The sequence below is a fragment of the Hydra vulgaris genome, chromosome 12 (assembly GCF_038396675.1).
Source record: "Hydra vulgaris chromosome 12, alternate assembly HydraT2T_AEP".
NCBI lineage: Eukaryota > Metazoa > Cnidaria > Hydrozoa > Anthoathecata > Hydridae > Hydra > Hydra vulgaris.
This window is the reverse complement of record NC_088931.1, coordinates 27,267,905-27,295,785: the sequence shown is the minus strand read 5'-3', so window position 1 is coordinate 27,295,785 and position 27,881 is coordinate 27,267,905. Positions and strand designations below refer to the sequence as shown.

Genomic DNA, 27,881 nt, shown 5'->3' with positions numbered 1-27,881 from the left:
GGATATTTATGGTAATTAAGTAGGGTTGAGATTTCCGGAATTTTTCCGGAAAATTTCCGAATTGAATATTTCCCGGAAATTTTTATCACTATATTTAAGATATTAATTACTCTTTAAAACCAACATTAATCTTATTAATATTAATAAATATTAATCTTATGTGAAAATAACTTTTAAATGACAATGTGACACGCGCATAGTTTAGTTAAGTTTAGTTTTACTTTAGTTTTGGTGAGTCAAACTAACCATGAAAAACTAGTTTCTTTGTCTACTTTTTTTGGTTTGTTTGACTCAACAAAGTATATTGAGTCAAACAAACCACTTTTTGATCAGCTATAATTTGCTTTTAGTGGCTTTTTTCGATCCAGGCGCATACTCATTCTATAAAAGTTTCTTATTGTAAACGACAAATGGTGGTAGCAATTCACACTTGACAATATTACAAAACATCATAGAGAATGAGGCCTTTAGTGAACAACCACTATAATTAAACCCATAATTTTGAAAAGGTCACAATTCGCAGCAATCTGTTGTCTAATATTTAAAAGTAGTTAGTAAAAGTGGTCCTGCTCACTAAAAAAAGGATAACTCTTTACAGTTTTTTTTTAACTTTTTTCTGCTTCATGCTTTTTAACTAATTGTGTACGTAGTAGCTGAAAAATTAATCTCAACATCATATTTTGTTAAAATTTTTGTTATTTGAACTCTTAATTATAAACTTATTTCACTATTAAAAAAAAAGAAATCTTCGGGGAAAAAATTTTCCGAAACTAACGTGTTTCTTTTCAAATCTCATTTTTAAATTTAATGCTAAAACGTATTCTTAAGGCTTTGCGCATTATTGCGGTAAACAAAACGTGTGTAATTCGGGGAATAAATTGTCAAAATATTTCAAACTTCTGAAATTAATGTTTCACTTCCAACCATGGATGGCCGAAACTATTTATAACTTTAAAAGATCAGTAAAAATATACATCTTAAAAAAAAGGTTTAAAGTGAAACTAATTATCGGAGTAGATGAATAAAAATATAAATTTAATTTTCATGAATTTTATTTATTACAAAAAATGTAGGGGAGAGTTGCCGAAATTGGAACAGCTCCTTAATTGGAACACTTAGCTTTATTTAGAAACTGGAACTTATTCTACTTTCATGAATATTTTTTCTTGTAAAGAAAATAATTTTCTTTATTTTTTGAAACTTCTAGTATTTAAACTTAAAAACTGCACGTATGTGAATAAAATTACTTTTTTTTAAAGAAAAAAATTTTTGCGATCTAATTTTATCGTTGCATTTAAACGATTACAGAAGCTTAACGATATTGAGTTTGATGATAATTTTTTAAAAATTTTAAATTTTAAGGGTTTCAAGTCTATGTGATATTAAGAGCTTATATCGTAAGTTGTTACTTGTATGTAAATATTTTGCTACAACACCATGGTCCTATGTTGCCCAGAATGGAACTTCAAAAGTTGCCGTAATTGAAACGATGTCATCTCATAACACGCTACTTGACGTCCGAATTATCAGAAAATTTCATTAGTCCGACTGTATAATATTTTTTAAAGCGAATTTCTTTAATAGACATAGTATTATTGTTAGACATTTGTTGCTTTTTTGGAATTGGTATTTAGTCTTGCTTTAAAGTATGAAATGATTTTTCACAAAATTTTTTTCATAGTCTAAAGTCTAGTCATAGTCTAAGGATATAAAGTTGATTGTAAACATCGTATACTTTAATTAACAAATCATTTTATCTTTTAGTAAAAAATAAAATGTAAAAGTTTTACAAAAGTTATACATTTCTATTTAACGGATAAACTTGTAAGACAACATAAAGTATATACCCAGCATAAGTTTTTTACTGTATATAGAAGTTAATATATAAAGTTGCAAACTTTATATAGTTTATATAGATTTTGATTTATATAGTTAATGATTAACTAAACAAAAATGATGAAAAATAATGATTATATAATGAGTATATAATTAACTTAATCATATATGAATAACAAATAAATATATGAAAAAAATAAGCCTGTAATAAGATTATAAAACTCTTCTTATGTATCTTCATAGTAGTTTGCTTTTATTTTAGATGCAAACACCACGAAAATATGGAAAATGGAAAGTAGAAAACTTGAAAAAGGCTGTTGAAGCAATAAAACAAGGAGAAATCAGCTTAAATGAAGCCGCTTATGAATTTTGTATTCCAAAAGCAACTTTGTCAAGGCATATAAATGAAAAAAACAAAGTTGCTGTTGCAAATGTGAAATTTCATGGTCGACTTACCACCTTACCTAATGAAATTGAAACAGAACTAGCTGATCACTGTTTATTATTAGAATCGATGTACTTTGGATTAAGGATTGATGATCTTCGTCGTCTAGCATTTGATATTGCGGAAGCTAACAACATCACACATAATTTTAACAAACAAACACGAATGGCAGGAAAAAAGTGGTATTATGCATTTATGCAAAGGCACCCACAACTGTCGCTTCGTGGGCCTGAATCAACATCAATTGCACGTGCACAAGGTTTTAATAAAGAGCGAGTGCAATCTTTCTTTAATTTACTTTCAAAGTTATACATGGAAGAAAAGTTAACTCCAGACAGACTTTGTAATATGGATGAAACTAGTTTATCAACAGTACAAGATGGTCAGATAAAAATTATTAGTGCAAGGGGCAAAAACCGAGTTGGAATTTTGACTAGTAGTGAACGAGGAAATTCAGTAACAGCTGTAGTTTGTGTATCTGCAGCAGGATTTTATGTTCCACCAATGTTAATATATAAACGCAAAAGAATGAAGCCAGAAATAACAAATGGTGCACCTCCAGGAACTGTATTTAGTACTCAAGAGAAAGGATGGATGTCAAATGAAGGTTTTTTAGATTGGCTCAATCATTTCATTAAAGTTGTTAAACCTTTAAAACAATCAAAAGTTTTGTTGATACTTGATGGTCATGTTACACATTCAAAAAATTTGGCAGCGATATATCTAGCACGAAATGCTGGAGTGCGTATGGTATCACTACCTCCCCATACTACACACAGACTGCAACCATTAGACGTTGCGTTCTTTGGACCACTTGGTACATACTATGATGAAGCTATGTGAAAATGGATGCGGTCACATATATCCCAACCAGTAACAACTTGGCAAGTTGCAGAATTATTTGGTGACGCATATAGTCAGGCAGCATCATTGAGAATTGCTATGAAAGGATTTCAGGCTAGTGGGTTGTGGCCTTTGGACATAAATGTATTCACTGATTCTGATTTTACAGCCTCTTCATTTACTGATGTTGGTCCTTCAAACAATCTTCAGTCATCTGAAAGTATAGATGGGATGACAAAACTATCTACAGATAAATCAAGTGAAAAAAAATTAAAATGTCATGTTTCAGTTTCAACTTTGTCTCTTTTGCCAGTGGTTTCACTTGAAGTAAAAAACAAAAAAAGAAGATCACGAACAACTCAGGCGGCTGATCTTACAAGCTCCCCATATAGACATGCTCTAGAAATTACACCAAGAAATCAAAAGCACGCACTAAATCAAATAGCTTCCAAACAAATTAAAAAATCTACAAAAAAAAAAGCTCACACTAAATCCAATAACTGCCAAACTATTGCAAAAACCACAGGAAAGCAAAGTAGCACTTGACTCAATCACCATGGACCAAATGAAATTGAGCACATCAAATAAAATCACCATCGCCACCGCAACACACCACATATCACCACTACCATCCCAAGTGCAGAAGCTGCAAGAAAAAAAGACTTATGAATTGCGAAAAAAGGATTAAATATTTGTTGTAATTTTTATTTGTTATTATATCTTTTAAATATCTTTTATTAAAAAGCTAATCAATTAATTTTTCCTTTGAGCCATAAGTTTTATAGCTGTAATTTATTCAAATATTAGAACTGTTCTAATTAAAGAATATATGTGTTCCATTCAAGGAGACCAGTTGCCTTTATTGGAACAAAATGGTGCCTTGAAAAATCAAAGTTTATATCCAATAAGGGTGCGATCAATAGAGTCGAATCATTAATAAAAGCATAGTAGGGTTGTATATCTATATTATTTAATTCATAAATGTTTTCATAGTTAAGCCATCTTTGGTTAATAAATATTTTTTCCTAAAGTGTTCCAATTAAGGCAACTCTCCCCTATATCCTACAAATATTTTTAATTTAAACTTCTGGACTAATAAATCAGCTTTAGGCTATTTTTTATGAATTCTTCTTAATGAATTCTTTTTTTGGACATTCAAATCCAAATATTATCATGTTTATTGAAGCTAAGCGGCCGTGACGCAGCGTTTAGAGCGCTTGCTTCAGAAGCAAGAGATTCAGGGTTCGAAACAAGCTCTGGGCATATTTAACGGCATCAATAAGGAAGATGGCGTAAACTTCCTAGTTAAATGATTATCCATGGTGCTCTGTGAAAAGACCTTTAGTTTCTTGGGGCACCTTAAACGATAATTAAAAAAAACAAATTGTTGGGCATCCGAAAACCTCTGTAAGGAAATTTCTATACTCTGTTATTGAATATTAAATGTATTTTTCTGTATTTAAATGTATTCTGAATATTAAATGTATTTTGCCAGTATTTGCAGAAGTATTACTTAATTGTGGGGCGGTCTAGTACCCATCATATGAATCATAAATCATAACTGACTAAAATTATAAAATTCGTCAACTACTGAGAAATTTCTGAAGAAGTTTATTAATTTTGATTTATTTATTTATTTTCCTGTTCTTTATTACATTAAAAGTTTTATACAAATATATAGAAAGTAAAAAAAGTTTACAATTGAAGATTATGTTAGAATAAAGATAGAAATTAAATAAAATTAAAAAAAGCAGAAACTCAAAGAAGACCTCCCAGTCAGGAATTTGATATCATATTGATATCAAACTAGGATATATATGATATTATGATACAAGACGTTTATGATATCAAAATGAAATCAATCATTGATATCATTCTGAACCCAAAACCTGATTTCATAATATCAAAAATTTATGATATCAATATAGTATCAAAATGAAATCACGCATTGATATCATATTCTGAACTCAAAACTTGATATCATAATAAGAGTAGTTTACGCAAAACTTGGTGTCAATAATTCCGTTATAATTATTTCATTTAATTATATTTTAATAAAAAAACATTTTATTATTATTTTGACTAATTATATTTCTATAAATGATATTTTATAATTATTTTAAATAATTTTCTATTTATTTAGTAAAGTTAAATTATATCGTATAAAGAAGCATTTTTTTTGTGAAATTGATTGTTGTCATATTATATATATATTTAAACATAAAATATAAATTTAATATTATATTGCATAACGCTATAAAAATAAGTCAAAATAATTATTATTAATAATTATTAAGAATTTTATTTGAAAAAAAAACAATAGATAGCAAATAGTCAGGTAAATTTACAAGTTTGGCAGTTTTTAAATTTAGGTCCGCATCCTCATATATCTGCAAATTCAAAATGGGTGAGAAAAAATCACATATTATATTGGCTACTTCAAATCGTGTGCTCAAATCATTAATTATAAAATCCAATACTGGGTAAACTACAGAAGTTTTGAAATCTTGAATTGGTTCAGTTAAAGAATTTCTTTTTGTAGGAAATTAAACTCCTTCAATAAACTTCGAATGAGAGCTGTTTCAACATCAAAGGATACTCTTTTGCTTTTTATGACGACGTTCTTATCGTTGATAGTTGCTAGTATTTTGTGTCTAAAACTAGTCATAAATAGACCTTTATAAGTTGTGAAGTAATTTTTCAAATTTAGCTGTGTTTAGTGCTGAAGGTGTTAGTTCTAAAATATTTACCTGGAGAAGAACATCTAAGACAGCGAGTACGTCAGGATAATGTTTGGCAATTTGTTGAATGGCTTGAATTCTTTCACTCCGACTTGTTTCTATTAGACTTTGAAGAGATAATGGTATGTGTTTTTTCAACACATCTCTTCAAGCAGGACTTTGAGAGAACAAGCAGTAGAAGCTTTCTATGCTTCCAAAAAAGGTTATTACATCAGGATTTAATTTTGCTGCGTTGACTCCTACACGGTTTAATGAATAGGCTCCGCATGGAGAAAATATGGCAGGTTGTTTTTTTTTAACATGCGGGCCCTAACACCATTTGTTTTACCACACATATTTAAACCTTTGTCATAACCTTGTAAACGGCAATCTTGAAGTGGCATGCTGTGTCTTTCTGTAGTGGCAATTATTTCTTCTGTTATTTTTTCTCCTGCTTTCCCGTTAAAGTTCATAAACTGATGTTCAGCACTAATTTCATGATTGGGCAAAATACTATACAACTTTTTCCATGGTGTCTTTATAGGGAAAAATTATTCACGTGCTAAACTGCTCAAATTGTAGATATTTTGATGACAAAAAATACGGCATGGTGGGCAATAAAGTTTTTCTTTTGTTAAACTCCATGTAACCATCCTCTGGGAAAATGATCGCGTGTTCATTCATCGTTTATTTTTTAAAACAACAAAGATTAATAAAACTTTCTTCCATTTAGATTTTTTGGTAATTTTTCATATGTCTTCTTAACTTTGCCAAAGCTGTAAGGTGTTACTGTACATTGGCGCTGTCAATCTGAAATCAATATGGGCCACGTAACAAGGTCATCAAGAACCATCTCAGTGTTTTTGATTGCATTAGAATTAGAAGTATTATCTGCATTTAATTCTTTTTATGCCACAACATCATCAGACTTATCTATTGTGTCTTGTCCATTGGAATCAGTGGATCCTTGTGCATTTCCTTTGTCTGATTTTTTACCTATTGAATCTATTTCAAAATGATCTTCAGCTCTGACATCAATGCTACAGTTATGAGATTCTTTTAATCTTATCTTATTTTTAAGTTTTCTCTTTTGAGCTCCAGATTTATGTTTGTAATTTGAGTTTGACATGGTGTTTGAATAACTTGACAAACTAAAAAAAAAATTTTCCTTTCGAAACATCATTTAAATCCTGAACAGAAAATGTATCTTTTAAGGGAATAAAAGTTTAGTTTTGGAACATCAGAATCATATTGTTTTTAAATGATATATGTCTGAACTCAAATAATTTCAGAACAAATTATTTTCCTTTTTTTAGTTTATTGATTTGATAACTAAATTCAACTAATGTAAAATGATTAACCTGAAAGATTATAGACCAAATTGTGCTATCCAAACCATTAACGAAGAAAAAACTATTATAAGAAAAAAATGGTGGAATTAGCTTACGCAACGGAACTCATAATAGTTTTAAGACCAGAGCGCTCTTTAGTGTTAAGCTACTTGTTAACGTTAACGACTAATAACTTCTACTTCATAACGAAGTTATGAAATAAAATTAGTTTAGCTTCAGTAATCGCTCAAAGAAATCAGCGTAAAAAAACGGCAATATATATGAAATAAGTAAAAAAACAAGAAAGTTACCTGAATTGTTGAAATGTCTGTTTGTTTTCTACGTTTTAATTTTAGATAAAATTTTCAAAGGTTTTACTTTTCACATTTAAATTTTCCGGACGCGTAAAATACGGGTCTTAAAGTACCAAACTTACCATTTCTATACTTATCTAGTCCTATTTCTATAATTTTTAATTATTATTATTTACTTCAATATTTTTTAGTAAAATAATTCATGCTTTAAGAGCAAAAAAATTAACAGCGCATCTTTTCCGCATACTATGCGTCGTGAAGCGGAAATAGGATTTTACTAACTTTTCTGAAAAAAATTTTAATTTTAATATTTTAAATATTTTTTAACCAAAACAAGTTAGCATTAGTTAATAAAAAAATATTCATTTCAAATTTTTTTTTTAATTTGCCTTTTAAAACGCGGGGTTTTCAGGGGTAAAAAAAAACCAGTTTTTCACTAAATCTTTATATTACATACAATAATCTCCAAATTTCCTCAATTTTTTTGCATACTATCAAATAAGTGGTACATTTTGTAATTTAAAAACCAAGAAAAGAAAAAAAAAACGATTGGATCATTGTTTTTGTGTGTTTGTAAAGATTGATTGATTAGACCATGTTACAATAGAGGTAGCCAGTTTTTTATTTATTATAAATTTTCTGCGATAAATAGACTTTTTAGAAGTGAAATAATACTCTAGCTACCTCTGTAGTAACATGGTATAATATCAATTCATTGTAGTGGGTTTTATTAAAAACCGGTTATTTAATAAGTATAAAAAACAACGCTAGATGCGGAGGGGTACGTTTGTTCCTAGTCTTTAAGTTATAACTTCTAAGTTGAGCGTGGTTTAATGTTCTAAAATAGCTACTTTTCATCTCAGCAAATTTTTGTTTGATGATTTTCCTCCAAGGCATATTTTCACTACTAAAAGTGTATTTGCGTGTGCTTTATTTTTGCAGTATTTGAGCTTTAATATATATTTTTTTTATTTATAGTGTACCACAAAGAACACCTAAATCAGAATAAATAAGTTCTTTCGAGACTTATTCATTGATACGAATAGCACAACTACAAGAGGGGATATAGATTTTCAATGATAAATCTGAATACCTGTTTGCAACCACTACTAATAACATTTGAAAAAACCATACCTACCCCAGTGGGTACGGTACGTTTTTAAAACGTTTTATTAGAAGTTTTTATAAGGTTTAAACCAAATAAAAACGTCCAAAGAACTTTTTAAAAACGTAAAGTGCCCACAGGGACGTCATAATCTGTACATATAATTCATGGTGCTTCTTTTATTAGGTATTTTAAGTATCCTCCAATCAGGCTCTTTGTCTGAGAGTGCTATTGAAGCTAGAAACAAAGAAAAAAAAAACTGCACAAGTTAGTCATGCACGTCTAACTTTTTTGGCAGAAAACGCAAGGGATACAGTTAATCATTTGTTTGTGATATTTAATATGTACTTCTATTGAGTGTTTTTTTTAATGTTATACTATTGTTAGTAGTTTAGACTATTTTTGTTAATTTTTTTTTTTTTTAGTAAAGAAATCTCAATATAGTTTATAAATAACAATTCAAAGTTTTGTTGTTTTTTGTTTTTAAAAAGTATTTAAGAAATAATTTAATTTCTTTCTAAATTTTAACTAGTAAATAACTAATCTAGAAAGATCTATATCATGGACTAAAATATTATACTGATAACCTGTTCTGCGTTGAATTTTTAAAAAAATGGCTATTTTCACTGCCACAAGTTATTAAAAACATTTATTAGAACGTTGAGAAACTTTGTAAGAAACTAAAGAACAAAGAATCAGATGATAGCAGATTTGTTTATAATTTTAATAAGTTTATATTTAATGATACCGTTTATAAATTTTTAAAAAAAGTTTTTAAAACTCTATAAAATGTGTCGGGGCCCACTGTTTTTTGAATAAAAATATCCGGGCATATATAATTTTTCGGATTAGTCAGAAATTAGTCCGGATCAATCGAAAAAAATACAGTAAACTGTTTTTTTTATAAATATCGGATATTTTAATTTTAAATATAGAAATATAAACAAAAATTCGATGTTTTGTGAAAAAATCAGCTCAATGTGTTAAATGCTTCCTTATTTACAAGGTTATCTCATTTTTGTGACGCATAAGTGATACGTAGAGCTTATAAGAGGTTTATAATTAGGTTTATTTTTCTCCTAAACGCATATCATTGATAGCTCAGTGGTTTCGTGCTCTCCCATCAGTGTTGTTTTGGGGGGTTTAAGATCTCTCCTTAGCATAATAAATTTTGAAACTTTTTCAATCTTGCTTTTGCTTTTCAGTCTCAATATTTATAGCAAAAAAATAATAATATAGCAAAAAAGATTTCTAATTGTTAAAATAAAATTGTTTGTTTTCTCATTTCATAATATTTTTTGGTTTTCTCATTTCATTAATATATACATGATTCTCATTTCATAGCTATATACACGATTGTTTTAAATATGCTAAAGACTTAATAGACTATACACTTAAACAGACGTTTTTACGTAACGCTATACAAATGGCAGTACTAAGAAGAACTTAGACCATTAAAAACTATAGACGCGGTCTTAGCTATAAAACGCTAATCAAAAAGTTAAGCCAAAAAAATTTGCGTTTTAAAGTCAGTTCAACAAAAAAAAAAATTTATATAGGGATAGGCCAATTCCGATTCCGAATATCCCGATTCCAGTGATTCTCAAGGAATCGTAAGAACTGCGATTCACTACCTTTTTTAACGATTCCGATTCTATTTTAATGATTTTACTTCTTTTATTAATACTCCCTTGATAATACACTCTTTGCCGTTATGACTTTGTTTTGTTTAATTTACGTTAAATTTTGACTTTTGCTTTTACTATCAACGTTGAAGTTAAGCAACTGTGAAGAAAAACCTTACAAAATTAAACTTTGCAAACATGCAAAATACCGCCACAAAATTTCAATTTGTATTTGAACCGACAATAAGTACTATTATAAAATCTTGCTTGCTTTTTTATTATATTTATTTTTTTAGCAATATTATTTTTTATTATTATAAATACTGTTTTTATTTCAGAAAATACACATATATCATTATAATGTCGAAACGTAAAAAAAGCGACCTATTTTGGATAAAAAGACTATTATGCGATTAATTTAAATGACACTAACTCTGCAATATGCAACTTTTGCAAAACAGTTATATCCAGGGGTGGTGGCAGTTATATCCAGGGGTGGTGGCAGAGTTTCTCAGTCATTGGTGGTGGCAGAGTTTCTCAGTCATTGGTGGTGGCAGAGTTTCTCAGTCACAACATTGAGCATGCTAAAGCATTTAGAAGCAATCTGATATCAAAAATCAGAAACAGGATAAACCTTGTGTTATCGATTTTGATATATGCGAGGATAGCTCTACTGCAGGATCATCTTCAAAATCCAGAATGGTTATAGGAGTTTGAAACTCCTATAACCATGCCAAGGGAACGTCGATCTCCTACAGTCACATCGGTATTCAAAAGTTTCAGGTCTAAGTCTGAGGATGGGGAGATCAGCACTAAAAGTTCTTTTTCTACACTTAGTTCTGAAAAAAAATGAAGCCTAGATCTTCATCTCCTTAACAACCGACAATACATCAAGTGTTTGCAAAGACCAGGTCTCTCGCAGAAAATACTTCTCGACTATTGAAATTCCTAACATTTATAAGAAAGTATCAAGTAAAATTCGTTTCTTGGCAAAAAAAGCTGATCATGATAGTATAACTACCAATATGTGGAGCTCCACAGCTAAAGTTGATTACATGAGCCTAACAGCACATTTATTACAGAAGATATGAAACAAATTCACATTTTCTTGACGTGGTACCTTTTCCTCACGAGTCCTTTGACACTGCGGCTAATCTTGTGATGATAATAATAATAATAATAATAATAATAATAATAATAATAATGAATAATAATAATAAAAATATGATTAGCCTCCTCGACTAGGCCCTTTCGGCCTTGGGGAGGTGAATAATAGAAAAAAAATTAAATAAATTATTTTAATATTTTAGATACATACTGAGTATTGCACAGCGTCAGACGAAGTAGCAGTGTACTTGAAAGAACCTCTACTTGTAAGTCACAAAGACATGTTTAATTACTGAAGGAAATCCGAATTTCCTAATATGAAAAAACTAGCACAGAAATATTTAGAGACGCCTCTATGTACAGTGTTTTTGGAGCGATTATTTAGTACTGCGGGGCTTACCTTCGACCAGAAAAGAAGGCAGTTAATTCCGGAACGAGTGCATATGTTTTTGTTTTGAACAAAAACCTACTGTTTCTTAACAATCAGTACTAATGGAAGTGACATGTAAATGCTGAAAAGACAACATTTTGTGTATCTGGCCCATCTCTACTTAATGTCAAGTTTCCTTTTGCATCTATCTTACATTTTTTGATTAATTTTAATTATGGTGCATACAATTGCATAAAAAGATATAAAACTGGTAAATATATATCATTTCACGGATAAAACTTTGTATTTATTATACTAGTAATAAATTAATATTTTGATATGCAAAATATATTTGGCTTCAACGATTTACAAAAAACCCGCGTCTATCATTTTTAATCGTCTAAGAAAAAGATGACATAATTTTAACATCCACAGCAGTTTCTGCATACACAGCAGCACCTTCTGGAGTAGCAGGACTGTCTTATTAAATACTTTTTTTTATTAAGTTTTAGACCATAATATTTTTTCAGACCATCCTCAGCTTATTAGGACTAATTACCTGAGCACATTAATAACATAAGTTCAATCATCACACAATGCAACAAATTTCGGTTTTTTGATGTTTTTAGAATTTTTTAGCTCTTTTAAAAACCCTTTCGTTTGTTATAGTTTAGATAAGTTAGATATTTGCATACACATTCGTTCACATTTTCTTATACAAAAAGTGCTGCGACTCTTTTTTACTATTAACTCGGGTGTAAGTTTTGTACAAACACGCACGAATGAGTAACGGCAGCTGCAGCGGGAGCTGCTCATCTCGCAAACTTGATTCCACCAACCTTGCTTTAAATGACTTGTTAAAAGTTGATGCAAACTCTCTGATTTTATTGTTGGAAAGACCAGTGTTGATTTGAACCTTTATCATGCCGGTTGTTGAGAATATAGGGTTCTTTTCAGAGTTTTTTTAAGAAACTCATTAGTGAGGTGCATCAATTCTTAACCCTGTGCTTTGATCAGTCTTTTAGTTCCATTTGGAGAGACAACTTTTTACTCAATGATAAAAACAGTCTATTTTTAAAGACTGTTTATCTATATATATTCAGTGCTTTCAAAAATATGCTTAAAGCATATTTAAACTACCATAAAATAAAAACGGCCGTGTGCAGTGGTTAGTGCGGCCGTGGCGCAGTGGTTAGAGCGCTTGCTTTATAAGCAAAAGGTCCAGGTTCGAAACGAGCCTTGGACATATTTTCGCGTCACGATAAGGAAGGAGGCGTGAACTTTCTGGTTAAATGCACATCCGCGGTGCTCTGTGACAAGACCGTTAGGTCTTCTTGGGGCACCTAAATAACAGTATAAAAAAAATAAAAAAATAAAAATAAAATAAAAAAATAAAAAAGATATTGAACAAACTTTATTTTATTTGCGAGAAAAATCTTTTTTAAACAAATCACAAATTTTGCATATTGGATGGCATGCTAAAACATAAAATTGTATATAAAAACGTTATCAAACATAATATCAATTAAAAACTGCAATACTTAAAAAATTAAAGAAGCAAAAATAACATTTGAGCTAGTATTTAAAATATCCCCGACGAGCTTTTTTGCAAGCAGCGCATCTTTTTTGCATCAATTTTACAAGATTGTTGCAGATTTTGTTTGGAAATCTAGTTCTTGCTTTAGAATATTTATGAATCGTATTCGCACCTTGACTAATTCATAGTCCATTCACGACCAAATAGATTTGATTGGATTCAAATCTGGTGATTGATCTGGTCAGAGCATTAAATCTTTTCTTTCATTAAACGTTTTCTTTTGTGCTTTCTTTTACTGTATAAGCTGTACGGGCAGGCCCAAAATCTTGTCGAAATTCCCACCATTCGTTTCAATTACTATATATTTAAAATAAAATAACTTCCGCATGATTAAGGATTAAGACGTAAGCATTAAGTCAGCGTTATACCATCAGGGAATCAGTAACCTGGTTAAATATATATTAGATAGTCTAGAATTGTCAAGATCATTGTATCCCAGTATTACCTGGATAATATTCTTCATCTAACTTATAACATAATACAATTTTTTAGTCGTAAACTTTTATTCAGAGTTTCAATACAACTTTGCAAGGCTTTCTAACTTATGTGTACAGTTTTTTTTAATGTAACGGCCAATAACGGCCTTGTCATAGGGCACCGCCGAAGAGTACTGTCTAGAAATGACTCTCAAAAAATAAATCTTTGGGAAGTAAAAATTTTTATTTTTATTTAATATCTCATTTTTCTTAAGAAAAGCAAAACATCAAAGAGTAATTTTTTTATAATATCAGTAAAGTACAATTTGTTTATATGTAATGTTTAACATCCATAAAACTCCATTCTTACACAAGGATAATTAGATTCTACTGGTATATATCGCAAATATCTAGCAGATATAGAAGTTTTAAATTGGTTTAACACTGGTGTTTGATGATCACAATTGCCTTCAAATTTCTAAATTAATAAAAAGAAATATCATGATTGTTATAGCTGGATTGCCAATCAAACAATGTCTATCAAAATAATGTAAATTTATGAGCATAAACAATTGGTATCTATCTTACCAACTTTACAATTGGCATGTCAATATATTGAAAGACTTTAAAACTTTAAATTTTACTCATATCAACCATTTAGACTACCGTGGTCAATTTTGGGGTACCGCAATCGTTCTTAGAATGTTGCAGTAAGGTTATACTTGAATGAGTTTAAAAATGTAAAAAATTATACATAAAAAGGTAGAATACCTTTTGGGCGCCATTTTCAGAATATGTTTGAAATTTGACTCCGTCATTACTGTATTCTATTTTAAATTGAGAGACTCTTTCAAAGTATCTGAATCGACCTAAGAAAGCAGTTATAATAGTTATGATCTTAAAACAGGAAATTGATTTTAATCTAATCCAATATATAAATATAAATATATATATATATATATATATATATATATATATATATATATATATATATATATATATATATATATATATATATATATATATATATATATATATATATATATAAACGTTGATTATTAATATATATAAATATATATTAATAATCAACGTTTAGAGTATACCTTGAGTAGCAATATAGTTAATCGTCTTTTGACTTCCCAAATCTACTTGAATATATCCATTTTTTGAACCAACTTGTTCATGACTTGCTGCACACCATGCTCCGATACGTTTATTTGTGTGATCATCCTCAAAATATAAACGGGCATTTCTAGCACTTGCCTCCCAGTTTTCACCTAATCATTTTCAAAAAACGATATTAACTTGAAAGAAAAAAAAAAAAATTAAAAAAAAATTTTTGGAAAAAAAAAACAACCTGGCTTTAGGTGATCAGGAGAATATAGAGCTGAGTCTGGAATTTTATAGCTTTTTCCATCCCATGATAAACCTAAAGGATCGGCACATTTTCCAGAAGGCTTAAGAACCTGTTTATCACATCGATTATTTTTGCATGATATTGCACAATTTCTTGTCATCCATCCAGGATTGCGCGTACATTCTCCTTGTTTTGCCCAATTAGCACATTCAACATGTCCATCTCGACACAAAATACCTAACGTATGCATTTGTTTATGATATATGTTATAATATAGTATACACATACATTTTATGTTAATTCATATGTTTAAGCTATTCAAATTATCAAATATGCACCTACCAATACCCATGTAATTTCTTTTTGGCGCTTCAGTTGGCTTTACTGTTGGAGGATTCGTTTCATGTCCAGTTGTTGGGGATGTTGGAGTTGTTTTGGGAAGAAAATCTAAATTTAGTTTTTGTTTTTTAACTTTTTGCTTCGTTTTTTTTTTTAACTTGAAAACTTCCGAAAATGAAAAGTATACCTTTGCATTTTGGATCACAACTTAATGGGCATGTGTTTGCGACGCCTGTACTCAGTGTGCAGTGGCCCCATGATTTCCATTCTGGACATTCAGTTCGTCGGTCAACACAATAATTGGCTAAAAATGTATTTTATCGTATATTTTAATAATAATAAATGCTGTATAGCAAAATTAAAAATAATTTTTATTTGAAAAAAAATACCCGTGTATATGGAACTTTGCAAAATGAGCTGTAAATCTCCATCTTGATGACAAGATGGAGATTTACAGCTCATTTTGCAAAAATGATGATGATGCAAGTAAAGGCACACTTGGACTTGGTCAATATTTGTTGCTTAGGTATACTTTATACTTAAGTATAACAATGATTTAAAAAATATAAAACATATATCATCAGTTTTTAAAATTAAAAGTTTTTAAAAATAAAATTAAAATTATAAAAAGATTGCTTTAATTTTTTACCGTTAGAGTTTCTTCTTTCTCTAACATCACCGAAATATTTTGATTTTTTTGCCAACGCTCTTTTCTTTTCGATTGCTGTAAAATATTTATTAGTAATTATTTCTTTGTTTCGAAAATAGAAGGTGGGATAGTATGATTCGATTATAAAACAAATGGTAAGATAGTATAATGCAATAATAAAATAAAAGAGTACGATAGTGTAATGCGATTATAAAATAAACGATAGTACAATGCTTTTTTAATAAGTACCTGGGCAGTTGTACATTCGTGAAACTTGTTCAATATCATCTTTACTAAGCTCAATATAAGGTGTTTTTCCTTTGAGAGGCCTAATGGGTGTAATTGTATCTTTTCCATTTGAAGAGAAAGCATTCCAAGGATAATGCATTATTGATGCATAATCGTAATCAACTCCTAAAGAGCTTGTCTCTTTTACTATATCAAAAGCATCTTTAAACTGTGCCTATGAAACCATGTATAACTGTTTTATATAAAATATTATTTTAAAAAACTGGGATTTTAAACATTGAGTTTTTAATTAGTACTTACAATGTTCTCCCAGTGTATTTTTATCCATTGATCTCTGTCCACTCGATTTTGCTCATGATAAAAACCAACCTTAATAAAAATTAACCTTAGTAAAAACTTTAAAAAAATAAGTTTATTTGTAATAAGGTGAGCTACCATATGTTTTCGTTTGGTGCGTAATACTCACAATTTAAGGAAAGTATCTACTATATAATGCATATTAAAGATGAGCAACACAAAATGTACAAACTGCGAAAGTTGTTTCCCAAATTTACTCTTTTTTTGCTGATTTACCGTTTGAGTTTTTTGTTAATATGACTTTTGCAAGTATTTTGGTCGGTATGTCGGATGGTTTTACTTCAGGCAAAAAAAAAAAGACTTATACCGGCCGCTAAGATTAAATTTTTTTTTATCTTGTTAAATTAACCAAAATAATGTTTGACGTTTTTTGATAACAAAACGTCGGATAGTAGCATTTTTATTAAAAGGCGCCGTTTTCTACATCGTGGTAAACAATTTTTTTTAATCCAGTTTATCCTTTTATTCAGTTTTAGGGTCTTACCATATGACTATATAAAACCCGACAGAGACTGCCAAAAAGTTAATGAAAACCTCCTAGATACAAAGCGTCGGAGACAAAAAGGAAAACGCATTTGAGGATACTCCGTGATTTATATATGGTTACCTTATTGTTAAATACCGACAAATTTAGGTAGATAATAAAAAGTGAATTTTTAATTTTTTGCTTAGTTAATAAAAAATTTCATACCACGTGACCAATTTCATGAGTATTGACATGTTGGTATTCACAACCATCTCCGACAGAGATCTTGGTATATGACGTCATTCCAACATTTCCCCAGCAACTAAATTGTTATTAAGTTTATAATATTGGCATAATTTTGCTAACTTATACAACGTTTTTCATAAACTTAGTTATTGTTTTATGGCTACCTTTTTCCTTTTTTATTTTAACATAAAATACGTAAAAAATAAAAGTAAAATAAACTTACTGAGTATTTCGAAAGAATTCAAGAAAATATTTCTCATTAGTGTGTTTAACAAATCTGATGCAAGTTTTATTTTCCCATTCAGCCATTGCTTTTGTGACAGCTTCCACAGCATCAGGAAGATTTTCTTAAATCAAACATAAAATATTTAATTTTTTAAATTGCGTATTAGGTAAATATAAAAATGCTTGTCATGTGGTGATTGTCACGAAAAGGCTAATACAGTATGAGTAGATAATTAGTTCATTAATTGTCTATATATTCACTAATTATCTACTAATTCTGTGAGGCAATAGTTACTTTTTAAATTTTACAGTTATAAATACTTACCAATAGAACAATCAATTTTATAAGGTATAATTGCATCCGTCCATCTCAGATTGTTACCATTAGCAATTGAATAACCGTTGCTGTTTAGATTTGATCCACCCATGTCTTCGCCTTTTTTAAGCGCTAGCTTTTGTTGTGGCGTTAATAAAATATCTCCAAAATTTACGTTTGGTATTTGCTGAGGACTGCTTGTAGCAGCTTAAATATTTATAGGGACTTATTAGTTTGTAATAGAAACAAATTAAAGATTTTAAAAAATTATTATTACGTACATCCTTTGTCATAAACTGGGTTAACCAGACACAATCCATGATGTAAAACGGTTACAGACAACACGAGCGACAGTATCATCTAAATTGCAGAGATGCATTACTTGACATCGTGTAGACATTGTGTATAAGAGTGTATATTATATTAATAAGAAAACATCAAACAATACGAATTCTCTTAATACAAATAATAATTTATTTTGAAAAATTTTCACTGGGTGATGGACACCAGCATCATCAGCTCGTAAAATATTAAAAAATTTTGTAATATTTTACGAGCTGATGATTCTGGTGTCCATAACCCAGTGAAAATTTCTCAAAATAAATTATTATTTGTATTAAGAGAACTCGTATTGTTTGAGATTTTTTTATTTATATATATATATATATATATATATATATATATATATATATATATATTTATGTGTATATATAACATATAGTATATATATATATATATATATATATATATATATATATATATATATATATATATATATATATATATATAAATATATATATATATATATATATATATATAAATATATTAATACATATATATATATAAATGAATAAATAAATATATATATATATATAAATATATTAATACATATATATATAAATAAATATATATATATATATATATATATATATATATATATATATATATATATATATATATATATATATATATATATATATATATATATATATTACCAAGGTGTTCATATTACTCCAATCTACCCTATATATATATATATATATATATATATATATATATATATATATATATATATATATATATATATATATATAATTAATGGCATTGAAGTAAAAAAAAAATATGGGTTTTAAAATGGCGTTATAGTTAAAAAAATATAAATAGATTTTTTTTTTAAACTCAATATAGTTATATAATCAGTGTTCTAAAGTCTTCTTGCACATATGTAATATTAAATATGTAAACATTTATATATATATTAATATATATATATATATATATATATATATATATATATATATATATATATATATATATATATATATATATATATATATATATATATATGTATATAAATGTTTACATATTTAATATTATAATGAATTTTTTAATATTAAATATGTAAACATTTAATGTATATAAATGTTTACATATTTAATATTATAATAAATTTGTTATTATTCATTCTATTTTATAATATAGTTATTCGGAACAAAAATGTCGCTTATTATTAGTTTGATGTTATTATGACTGCGCAAGAAGACTTAAGAACACTGATTATATAACTATATTGAGTTTAAAAAAAAAATTTGTCTATTTATATTTTTTTAACTTCAACGCCATATTTATTTTTTACTTCAATGCCATTAAATATAAAAATTTCTTTTGATTTCTGCTACCTTTAACATCCACTTTATAACTTTTTTTCTAAGTACAATATAAAATCTGACATTTATTAAGAAGTCAAACTAAATATCAACAGCACCTGAATAAATGTATTTAATAAAAATTGACAAAATCTGTATCGATTTGTATTATTTAGTACAAACAATTGGGGCAGTTGTTTCCACAAATTAGTATATTTGGTAAAGTCTGTTTTTTTTTAATATAAATTTAAAAAGTAATTGGAAAAACAATGCTAAAATTTTTATTTTTCTTGCTTGAAAATTTTTTTTTCTTCAATTCGTTTAAAGACCATTTAAAATTTTAAATAATTAATTAATCATACATCATTTTGTTTAATATTTAAATTTGTTCAGCTTTAAAAAATTAAGCGAAATTTTAAAAGTAAATTTTTTCTATTATCCCTAATATGTATTTTGGATAATACAAAAAATTTACTTATAAAAGATAGTTACTTTTTGCTTAATGTACGCAAGCAGCTTCACATTTTGCTTGATGTACGCAAGCAGCTTCACATTTTGCTTGATGTAAGCAAGCAGTTTCACATTTTTTACAAACTTAAGATACTTAACACATGTAAAAAAGAGTTACGAAAATAAATATTTTTTTTATTTACACATTTTTTGCCGGATTTTTTTTATAATTAAATGAATGTTGATAATACTGAAATCTTTTGGACATATAATCTATCCCACAGATATAGAAAAACCAGGTAAACAGATTCTATCTGTTGACCAGCCTCGCACCCTTTCTTCATACATTAGGCTGGCGCAGATGTATTTTTAATACAATACGTTTCCAGTTTAGGATGTTGAATGATGGATCTTCTAGACTCAATGCATGGGTTTTGCTTGTGTCTCTGTTTTTATGTCCTTTGTTACAGCTTAGGTTTTATTAATAGTAATGTGGCAGTTGCTTGGACTATTAAATAGTGTACTGAGTATTATCTATGCTTTGAGTATATTTTTTTTAAATTTAAAAATGAATAAAGTATCAAAAACTATAAAACACAAAAAACCATAGTCATCATCGAGTTCTCTAAACCTATTATTCCCTAATATTCATGGTCTTCGAAGTAACTTTTGTGTTGAGTCTTATCTCTTGCAAAGGTCACCAGATCTATTTGCTCTTTGTCAGACTAATTTGAGTTCAGCTCTCTCATCTTGTGATCTTAGCCTTGATGGTTATCTTTCTTTAGTTCGTAAAGATTCCAATATATCGTCTTTCTCTTAACTCTATATTGCTCTCCTTCTTCTCAAGACTCTTTTTTGGTGTTGTTTCTGATCAAATTGACAAAGCCCTCTCTCTTTATCCATCAGCCAATATCATTGTTGTTGGTGACTTTAATTCTCATCACGCTGAATAGCTTGGCCCTAGTGTCAGTAACACTGCTTGCGTTAAGGCCTTCAACTTTTGCCTTTCTCAATCTCTAACTTAAATAGTCAATTTTCCAACTCGCTTTCCAGACAATCTGAATCATTTATCCTCTCTATTCGACCTATATCTTGTTTCTGATCCTAGTCAGAGCTAAGTTTCTCCACATTCACCCTAAGGTGTTTCTGATCATGGTTTGATTTCTCTAAAACTATTATCTCATTCTTCTACGTCATCAGAATCCCCCTATCCTCGTAACTTTACAACTACCTTAAATCTGACTGGGGCTCTTTTCGTAATTTTCTTTGCAATGACCCTTGGGTAGAAATCTTTCGTTTTCCTGCTGACAAATGTGCTTCTTACATAACTTTGTGGATTCAGGCTGGCATGGAATCTTTTATTCCCTCTCAACGATTCCAAATCAAGCCTTACTCTTCTCCATTGTTTTCCTCATATTGTGTTACTGCAATTTCCAATCGAAACTGTTACTTCCATATTTATTAGCAAAACAATTCTCCAGAAAACAGACGGCTGTTTATTATTGCAAAGAACCATTGTAAAAAAGTTTTGTCTAACGCCAAAGCCCGCTATTCTCAGATCATAAAACCTTGTATTTTATCACAAAAATTAGGCTCTCGTGGCTCCTGTAGAATCATTCATAGTATCAATTATAAGGGCAAATCTGTTATTCCACTTCTCTTGTATGGTTCAGACTTGGTCACCTCACCTAATGACAAAGCTGAATTGTTTGCTGAGAACTTTTCATCAATATTATCTCTTGATTCCACTAGTTGAGTTCCTCCTGATATAGCCGTCAAACAGGTTGATTCATTGCTTGACATTCGTATTCTGTATTTAAAGTGATTTCCTGCTTAGACTCTTTGACTGCTTGTGGTTCCGACAACATACCTGTTTTTGTCTTGCAGAAGTATTTTCCGAAGCTGTCATTTATACTTTCAAAACTATTTAACAAAAGCTTATTGGAGTCTTATTTTCCGGCATGCTGGAAAGCGGCATTTGTTATCCCTTATTTCAAAAATTCTCGAGAGCGATCTGATTCATCAAACTACCATCCCATAAGTCTTCTTCCTATCATAAGCAAGGTTTTTGAATCTTTAGTTCTCAAACACTTAATCTCTCATCTTGAATCTAATAACGTACTTTCTGATCATCAATATAGATTTCAATTTTCTCTTTCTACAGCTAATTTTCTAACAGTAATAACCGATAGATTTATTCGTGCATTAGATAGTGTTGGAGAGGTTAAGGCTATCGCTCTTGACATTTCTAAAGGTTTTGATAAAGTTTGGCATGCTGGTCTTCTCCATAAGGTTTCTTCTTACGGTGTATCTGGTAACATCTTTAAGATTATTGAGTCCTTCCTTTCCAATTGTATTATTAAAGTTATCCTCAATGGACAGCACTCTTCTTTATTTCCTGTAACTTCAGGGATTCCTCAAGGTTCAATCCTTGACTCTATACTCTTTTTAATATACATTAATGATATTCCAGATATTCTCACATCAAAGATTGCATTGTTCGCTGATGATACTATCATTTATTCTTACCATGATAAGTAGCCAACAGTCTTTAATTGCTTGGAGGGGGCATTTGAGCTTGAAAAGGATCTCACTTCTGCTACAGCATGGGGCTCGCAGTGGCTGGTGAACTTTTTTTCAGATAAAACTTAATTTTTTTTGGCCCATCGTTATTTCAATAATTTAGGTCTTTCTATATTTATGAACATTAATGTACTCAATGAGTCATCTATCCTTCATCGTTTAGGATTAACTCTTACTTCCGATCTTTCTTGGAAACCATATGTTAAATCGATTTTAAAATTAGCATCTGCTAAGACTGCATCTCTTTACCGTGCTCGACACTTTCATACTCCGGATTCTATTCTCTACCTCGATAAATCTCTAATCCATCCTTGTATGGAATACTGTTGACATATCTGGGTTGGATCTTTTAATGATGCTCTTTCTCTTTTAGTCATGATGCAAAACGCATTGTAAACATAGTTTAACCTGCTCTTGCAGCCAACCTCCAACCATTATCACACCGTCGTAATGTTGCTTCTCTTTCTCTTTTCTACAAATACAATACAAATGGGTACTGCTCTAAAGAGCTAGCGTCTCTTGTGCCATCTACTAAAATTCATTCTAGTGTTACTCTTCATTCAATTAATTCTAATCTTTTTTCAGTAACTATTCCTAAGTGCTCCAAAAACTCTTATTCATCTAGTTTTTTTCCTCAATCATCAGTTGTTTTGAATTCGTTTCCTTTATCTTGCTTTCCTGATTCATACAGTTTGCAATCTTTTAAGTGGTCTGTCAATCGTTATCTTTCTCTAATAATGGTTGCTTTGTTGGAAGCGAAGATTTAAAAAAAAAATAATACTGATTAAAATAGATAAATAGCAACTAGCAAACTAGTTTCCATTTAAAATAGTTGGAGAATAAAACTTCGCTTCTTTTGAGGTTGACAAACTTTTGAAGAAATTTTTTGGATAATGTTAGGGACTCGTTAAATATGCAAGTGTCAGATGGTGCCCCTTAAAGTATTTTTTATTTAAAACTTTTTATTAAATTCAATGTTATTTTACAATATAAAGCAAAAATTGGGGTGTAACAGGAGAAATTTTCCAAAAAGTATTTTTACTACCACCCTAATGATCAGCATACAAGCATTCCGGACCCAAACAAATACGGGTCTCGATAAGTCTATTCTGCACCAACCATTTCTATACTATACCTTATTTCAATAGTTTTTAGTAAGCGGTAGAAATACTATAAGTATTGTCTACGTGGTAAAGTTTTTAATAAAAAATAATTTAAAACGTAACTTTAAAAAATTTTAAACGCTTTGTTAGTCATTTCGCAAACCGCAATTTAGTGATTAAAACAAAGATTTGACAGATTACAAAAATCTGTCAAATTTTTGTTTTGAATCATACAATTAATGTTCAATTCTTTCTAACTAATTATTGTAAAATTGTAAAAAAGTTTCCATTAAGTTTTCATTCCATACTATCCGCAGCTTATCAGGAACCTCGCCCCTTTATTTAATTTTCAAGAAAATAAAAGTTTAAATATTAAATATTTTTTCCTATAGAAAAAAATGTTGTCTCTGTAATGCTGTTGAATGCGTAGACTAATCGTGACGTATGCGCAAAAAATTTCTACCGCTATTTTGATATCACTGTCTAAAAGTGATTTTGTTCTTCTATTATGTATTATAATTATGTACTATAATGTATTATAATTATGTATTATAATGTATTATAATTATGTATTACAATGTATTATAATTATGTATTAGAATATAAATCTATTAGTTTTTTTTTCATTTATTAGTGGAAAACTAGTTTCATTTACTAGTGGAAAACTAGTGTCAAAAATTTGATAAACCAATAAGCCAAGGAAGTGTGCAAATTTAGTGGACAGTTTTTGTTACATTTGTAGTGAAATAACATTTTCCTCACATAAAAGAACTATGACACCTCTTATTAAGATTGCTTACCAGAATTAATTCGATATGAAGGTGGGGGACCAGGATAAGTCATAAGTTCCACATATATGCTGTAGCTCTTGTTCGGTTACTCTACGAGAATGGTTGAAAAATAAAAAAATATCTTTGACTTTTGCTGTTCCTATGGTATAGAGGGAGCCTAAAAGCCATACAGATAACTGCTATTTTTGCTTGACCCCACCCATCAAGGCAGGCTTGTTAATGAAGAAAATAGGAACAGTTAAATATCCAAATCTTGCATCTGCCTTTCGACCTATTCCACATTCGGATAGTTTACCAGTTCCTATTCCACCACAAAGTTGTGAGTTAGAAGCAGAAAATGAATGCAGATATGAAGTAGAAATAGAAGAAAAAGAAGAAAACAAGCCTTCCACATAAAATGACCCTGATTTTGTGTTAACAGATGATGTGTCACACAGATTGAGTTAAGCAGAATTAAGTGATCCTGTTAGACTTAAGCAGGGAAATCTTCTCTAATTTGGTGTTGAGGTTTCACATTGCAAAGAATGGCAGCAGAATCTGCTTTCTTTTTTTGAGAAGAAAAATAATCTTGTTGTTTGCATTGATGTCTTTGGATTAATGTGTTGTCTTAATTTGAACTATGATCCAACTAATGGAGATTATTCATAGACTCATCTAAGCTAAGCTTGATAGCTGTACTACTGCACAATGGAAACTGTCTTCCTTCTGTTCCTATTGGCCATGCAGTTCACATGAAAGAGACTTATATAAACATATAAGTTTTCCTCAATTAATTACAATGAACACAAATGAAAAATTTGTGGTGATCTAAAAGTCATTGTTATACTTTTAGAAATGCAATTAGGGTATACTAAATATTGCTGCTTTTTGTGTATGTAGGACAGTAGGGACAAGAAAAGGAAACTCGGTAAGCTCTTAAGGTGATTTGTGGTATTTTAGGCAACAATATTTATTTGGTAACATTACTTCTGCAAAAACACCATCAACTTGGATGCAACATGTCCCTCAAGGTTCATTTCCTCCACTCACACCTAGACTTCTTCCCCCCACCCACCGACCCCCACCCCATCCCCTTCACCAAGTTGTAGAGTTGTTAGTGAAGAATATGGGGAAAGGTTTTGCCAACTTATTTCTGAAATGGAACCCTCACGTTGTACTTTTGAAGCGCAGCAAGCTAACCATTACGGCCATTAAGACACACTAAATTGTCAATTTTTAATACTATTTAAAAAACAAAGACAGAATCCAATCAATTATTTTATAAAACTGCAAATAAATGGATAAAAAAAATCAAAATAAAGGATATTTCGCCACAATGCAAACTTTAAATAAAAGTAAAACTTTATATAAGTAAAAATATTTATTGAACTGAAAAAATATTTTTACTTTTTGTTTTTTATTTTATTTTTTTAAATTGATAAAAATATATTTTTTATAAATGTAGAAAAGCAAAGATTTGAATCACGGCATTTCACTATAGAATGCTTCTACCTAACTATTTCGGACACTAAGGCATATTGTTCGACGAATGTTTTGAAACTATTTAATACGGGATTGTCCATAAACTAGGGTTGTTCGCCGTAAACAAAAACTTACGAAAATTTTGCATTTTTATATTCCGTATTTCAAGTTGCAATTGCGGAAGTGGTACATGCGCAAATTCCCCTTCTGTAACACATACGAAAAAAATTAATAATAATAATTCCGTCATAACCCTTTACGAAAAGAAACTTACGAAACGAATCATTTCGAATGAATACTTGCGAAACAGTTCCTTACGGAAGGAGCGTTTCGGAATGTGTGCCTACGGAATAGACTCGAAAGCATTCATTAAACTGTTATACAAAAAAGTGTTATTATTTATTATTTAAATATAATAATGTTGTTAAAATGGTTTTTCAATAGTTTATACATATATATCTGGTATGCTTATAACATATATATATGTATACAATGTATATAATAGATTATACATTAATATCTGGTATGCTTATATATATATACATATATATATATATATATATATATATATATATATATATATATATATATATATATATATATATATGTATATTAGGGTGTGACATCCGCATATTAGGTGTGACATCTGGTATGCTTATATATCTATATCGATATCTATATATATATATATATATATATATATATATATATATATATATATATATATATATATATATATATATATATATATATATATATATATATATGTGTGTATATATATATATATATATATATATATATATATATATATATATATATATATATATATATATATATATATACATATATATATATATGTGTATATATATATATATATATATATATATATATATATATATATATATATATATATATATATATATATATATATATATATATATGTATATTAGGGTGTGACATCCGCCCCCTATATTGTAAAAAAAATCTGTTCATATTCTTAAAACCTTTTATTGGTTCTCACAAGCACCTTTGTTAAATTTTTCCAAAATTTAATTGGATATATGCATAGGGATAGGGAGCATCAGACCCTTGAACACTTAAAGGGGCCCTAATATTATATAGAAAAAAGTTTTTCAAAAGTATATCATGTTGTGTCTCAAAAGAAGCGAAATTATATGAAAATTTTAAAAATGACAATCATTTTATAAAAAAATTATATTTAAGATTGTTTTAGGGACCTGTTAAGTGTTCAAGGGTCTGGTGCTCCCCCTAAATCCAATAAAATTTTGGAAAAATATAACAAAGTTGCTTGTGAGAACAAATAGAAGGTTTTACGAATAAGAACAGATCTTTGATCTTTTTTGAATATAGGAGGCGGATTTCATACCCCAATATATATATATATATATATATATATATATATATATATATATATATATATATATATATATATATATATATACATATATATACATATTTAAGGTTGGCCAAAATCTAAAAAGTTGTTCCTTGCCATATAAAAATTATTATTGTAAAAAAAAAGTTTTCTAGGATGTTTCTAAGTACTGCCGCATTTTATTTAAAGAATCGTGTTTCCAGTGACCTAGAAAGGTTAAAAAAGTTAGAATAGGGAGCGGGGGGGGGGGGGACTGGAACAGAAATTAACGCATTTAAAATTTCAGTAGAAAAAATTGAAACTTTGAGTTCAGTTTTTTTTGCGCTCCTTCCGCAACATGTCTTTATTCCAATTTATATATATACCGACTTTGGTTTACTTCCGACTTTCGGTTGTTTATTTGCTTTGACTTAACAGAAATGGAGGTTTACTACTTATATTCTCATTTATAAAAACTTAGTAAAATATTTGATTCTATTACAAAGTTTAATAGGACTATAGGTGTTGTTTGGCCGTTGTCATTTTTTACTGAATCTTG

General features: G+C 29.1%; 2 protein-coding genes across 2 annotated transcripts; one reads left to right on the top strand and one right to left on the bottom strand.

Annotated features, from left to right (window-relative positions):
* Positions 1–1,516: 1,516 nt before the first annotated feature.
* On the top strand, positions 1,517–3,394 carry LOC136088616 (uncharacterized). The gene is made up of 2 exons (XM_065812764.1): positions 1,517–1,646; positions 2,099–3,394. The coding sequence occupies exon 2, from the start codon at positions 2,099–2,101 to the stop codon at positions 3,122–3,124; it is 1,026 nt and encodes a 341-aa protein (XP_065668836.1). The 5' UTR covers positions 1,517–1,646; the 3' UTR covers positions 3,125–3,394.
* A 10,602-nt stretch (positions 3,395–13,996) lies between these two features.
* Positions 13,997–19,679, bottom strand: LOC100215814 (zinc metalloproteinase nas-15). Its single transcript, XM_065812763.1, has 14 exons — positions 19,593–19,679; positions 18,195–18,273; positions 17,923–18,120; positions 17,596–17,719; positions 17,352–17,448; positions 16,604–16,672; positions 16,304–16,517; positions 16,055–16,129; positions 15,593–15,709; positions 15,409–15,513; positions 15,067–15,303; positions 14,813–14,986; positions 14,481–14,578; positions 13,997–14,187 (listed from the first exon to the last, which is right to left on the bottom strand). Exons 1-14 carry the CDS (start codon positions 19,599–19,601, stop codon positions 14,053–14,055), a joined length of 1,731 nt encoding a protein of 576 aa, XP_065668835.1. The 5' UTR covers positions 19,602–19,679; the 3' UTR covers positions 13,997–14,052.
* Between the last annotated feature and the right edge of the window lie 8,202 nt (positions 19,680–27,881).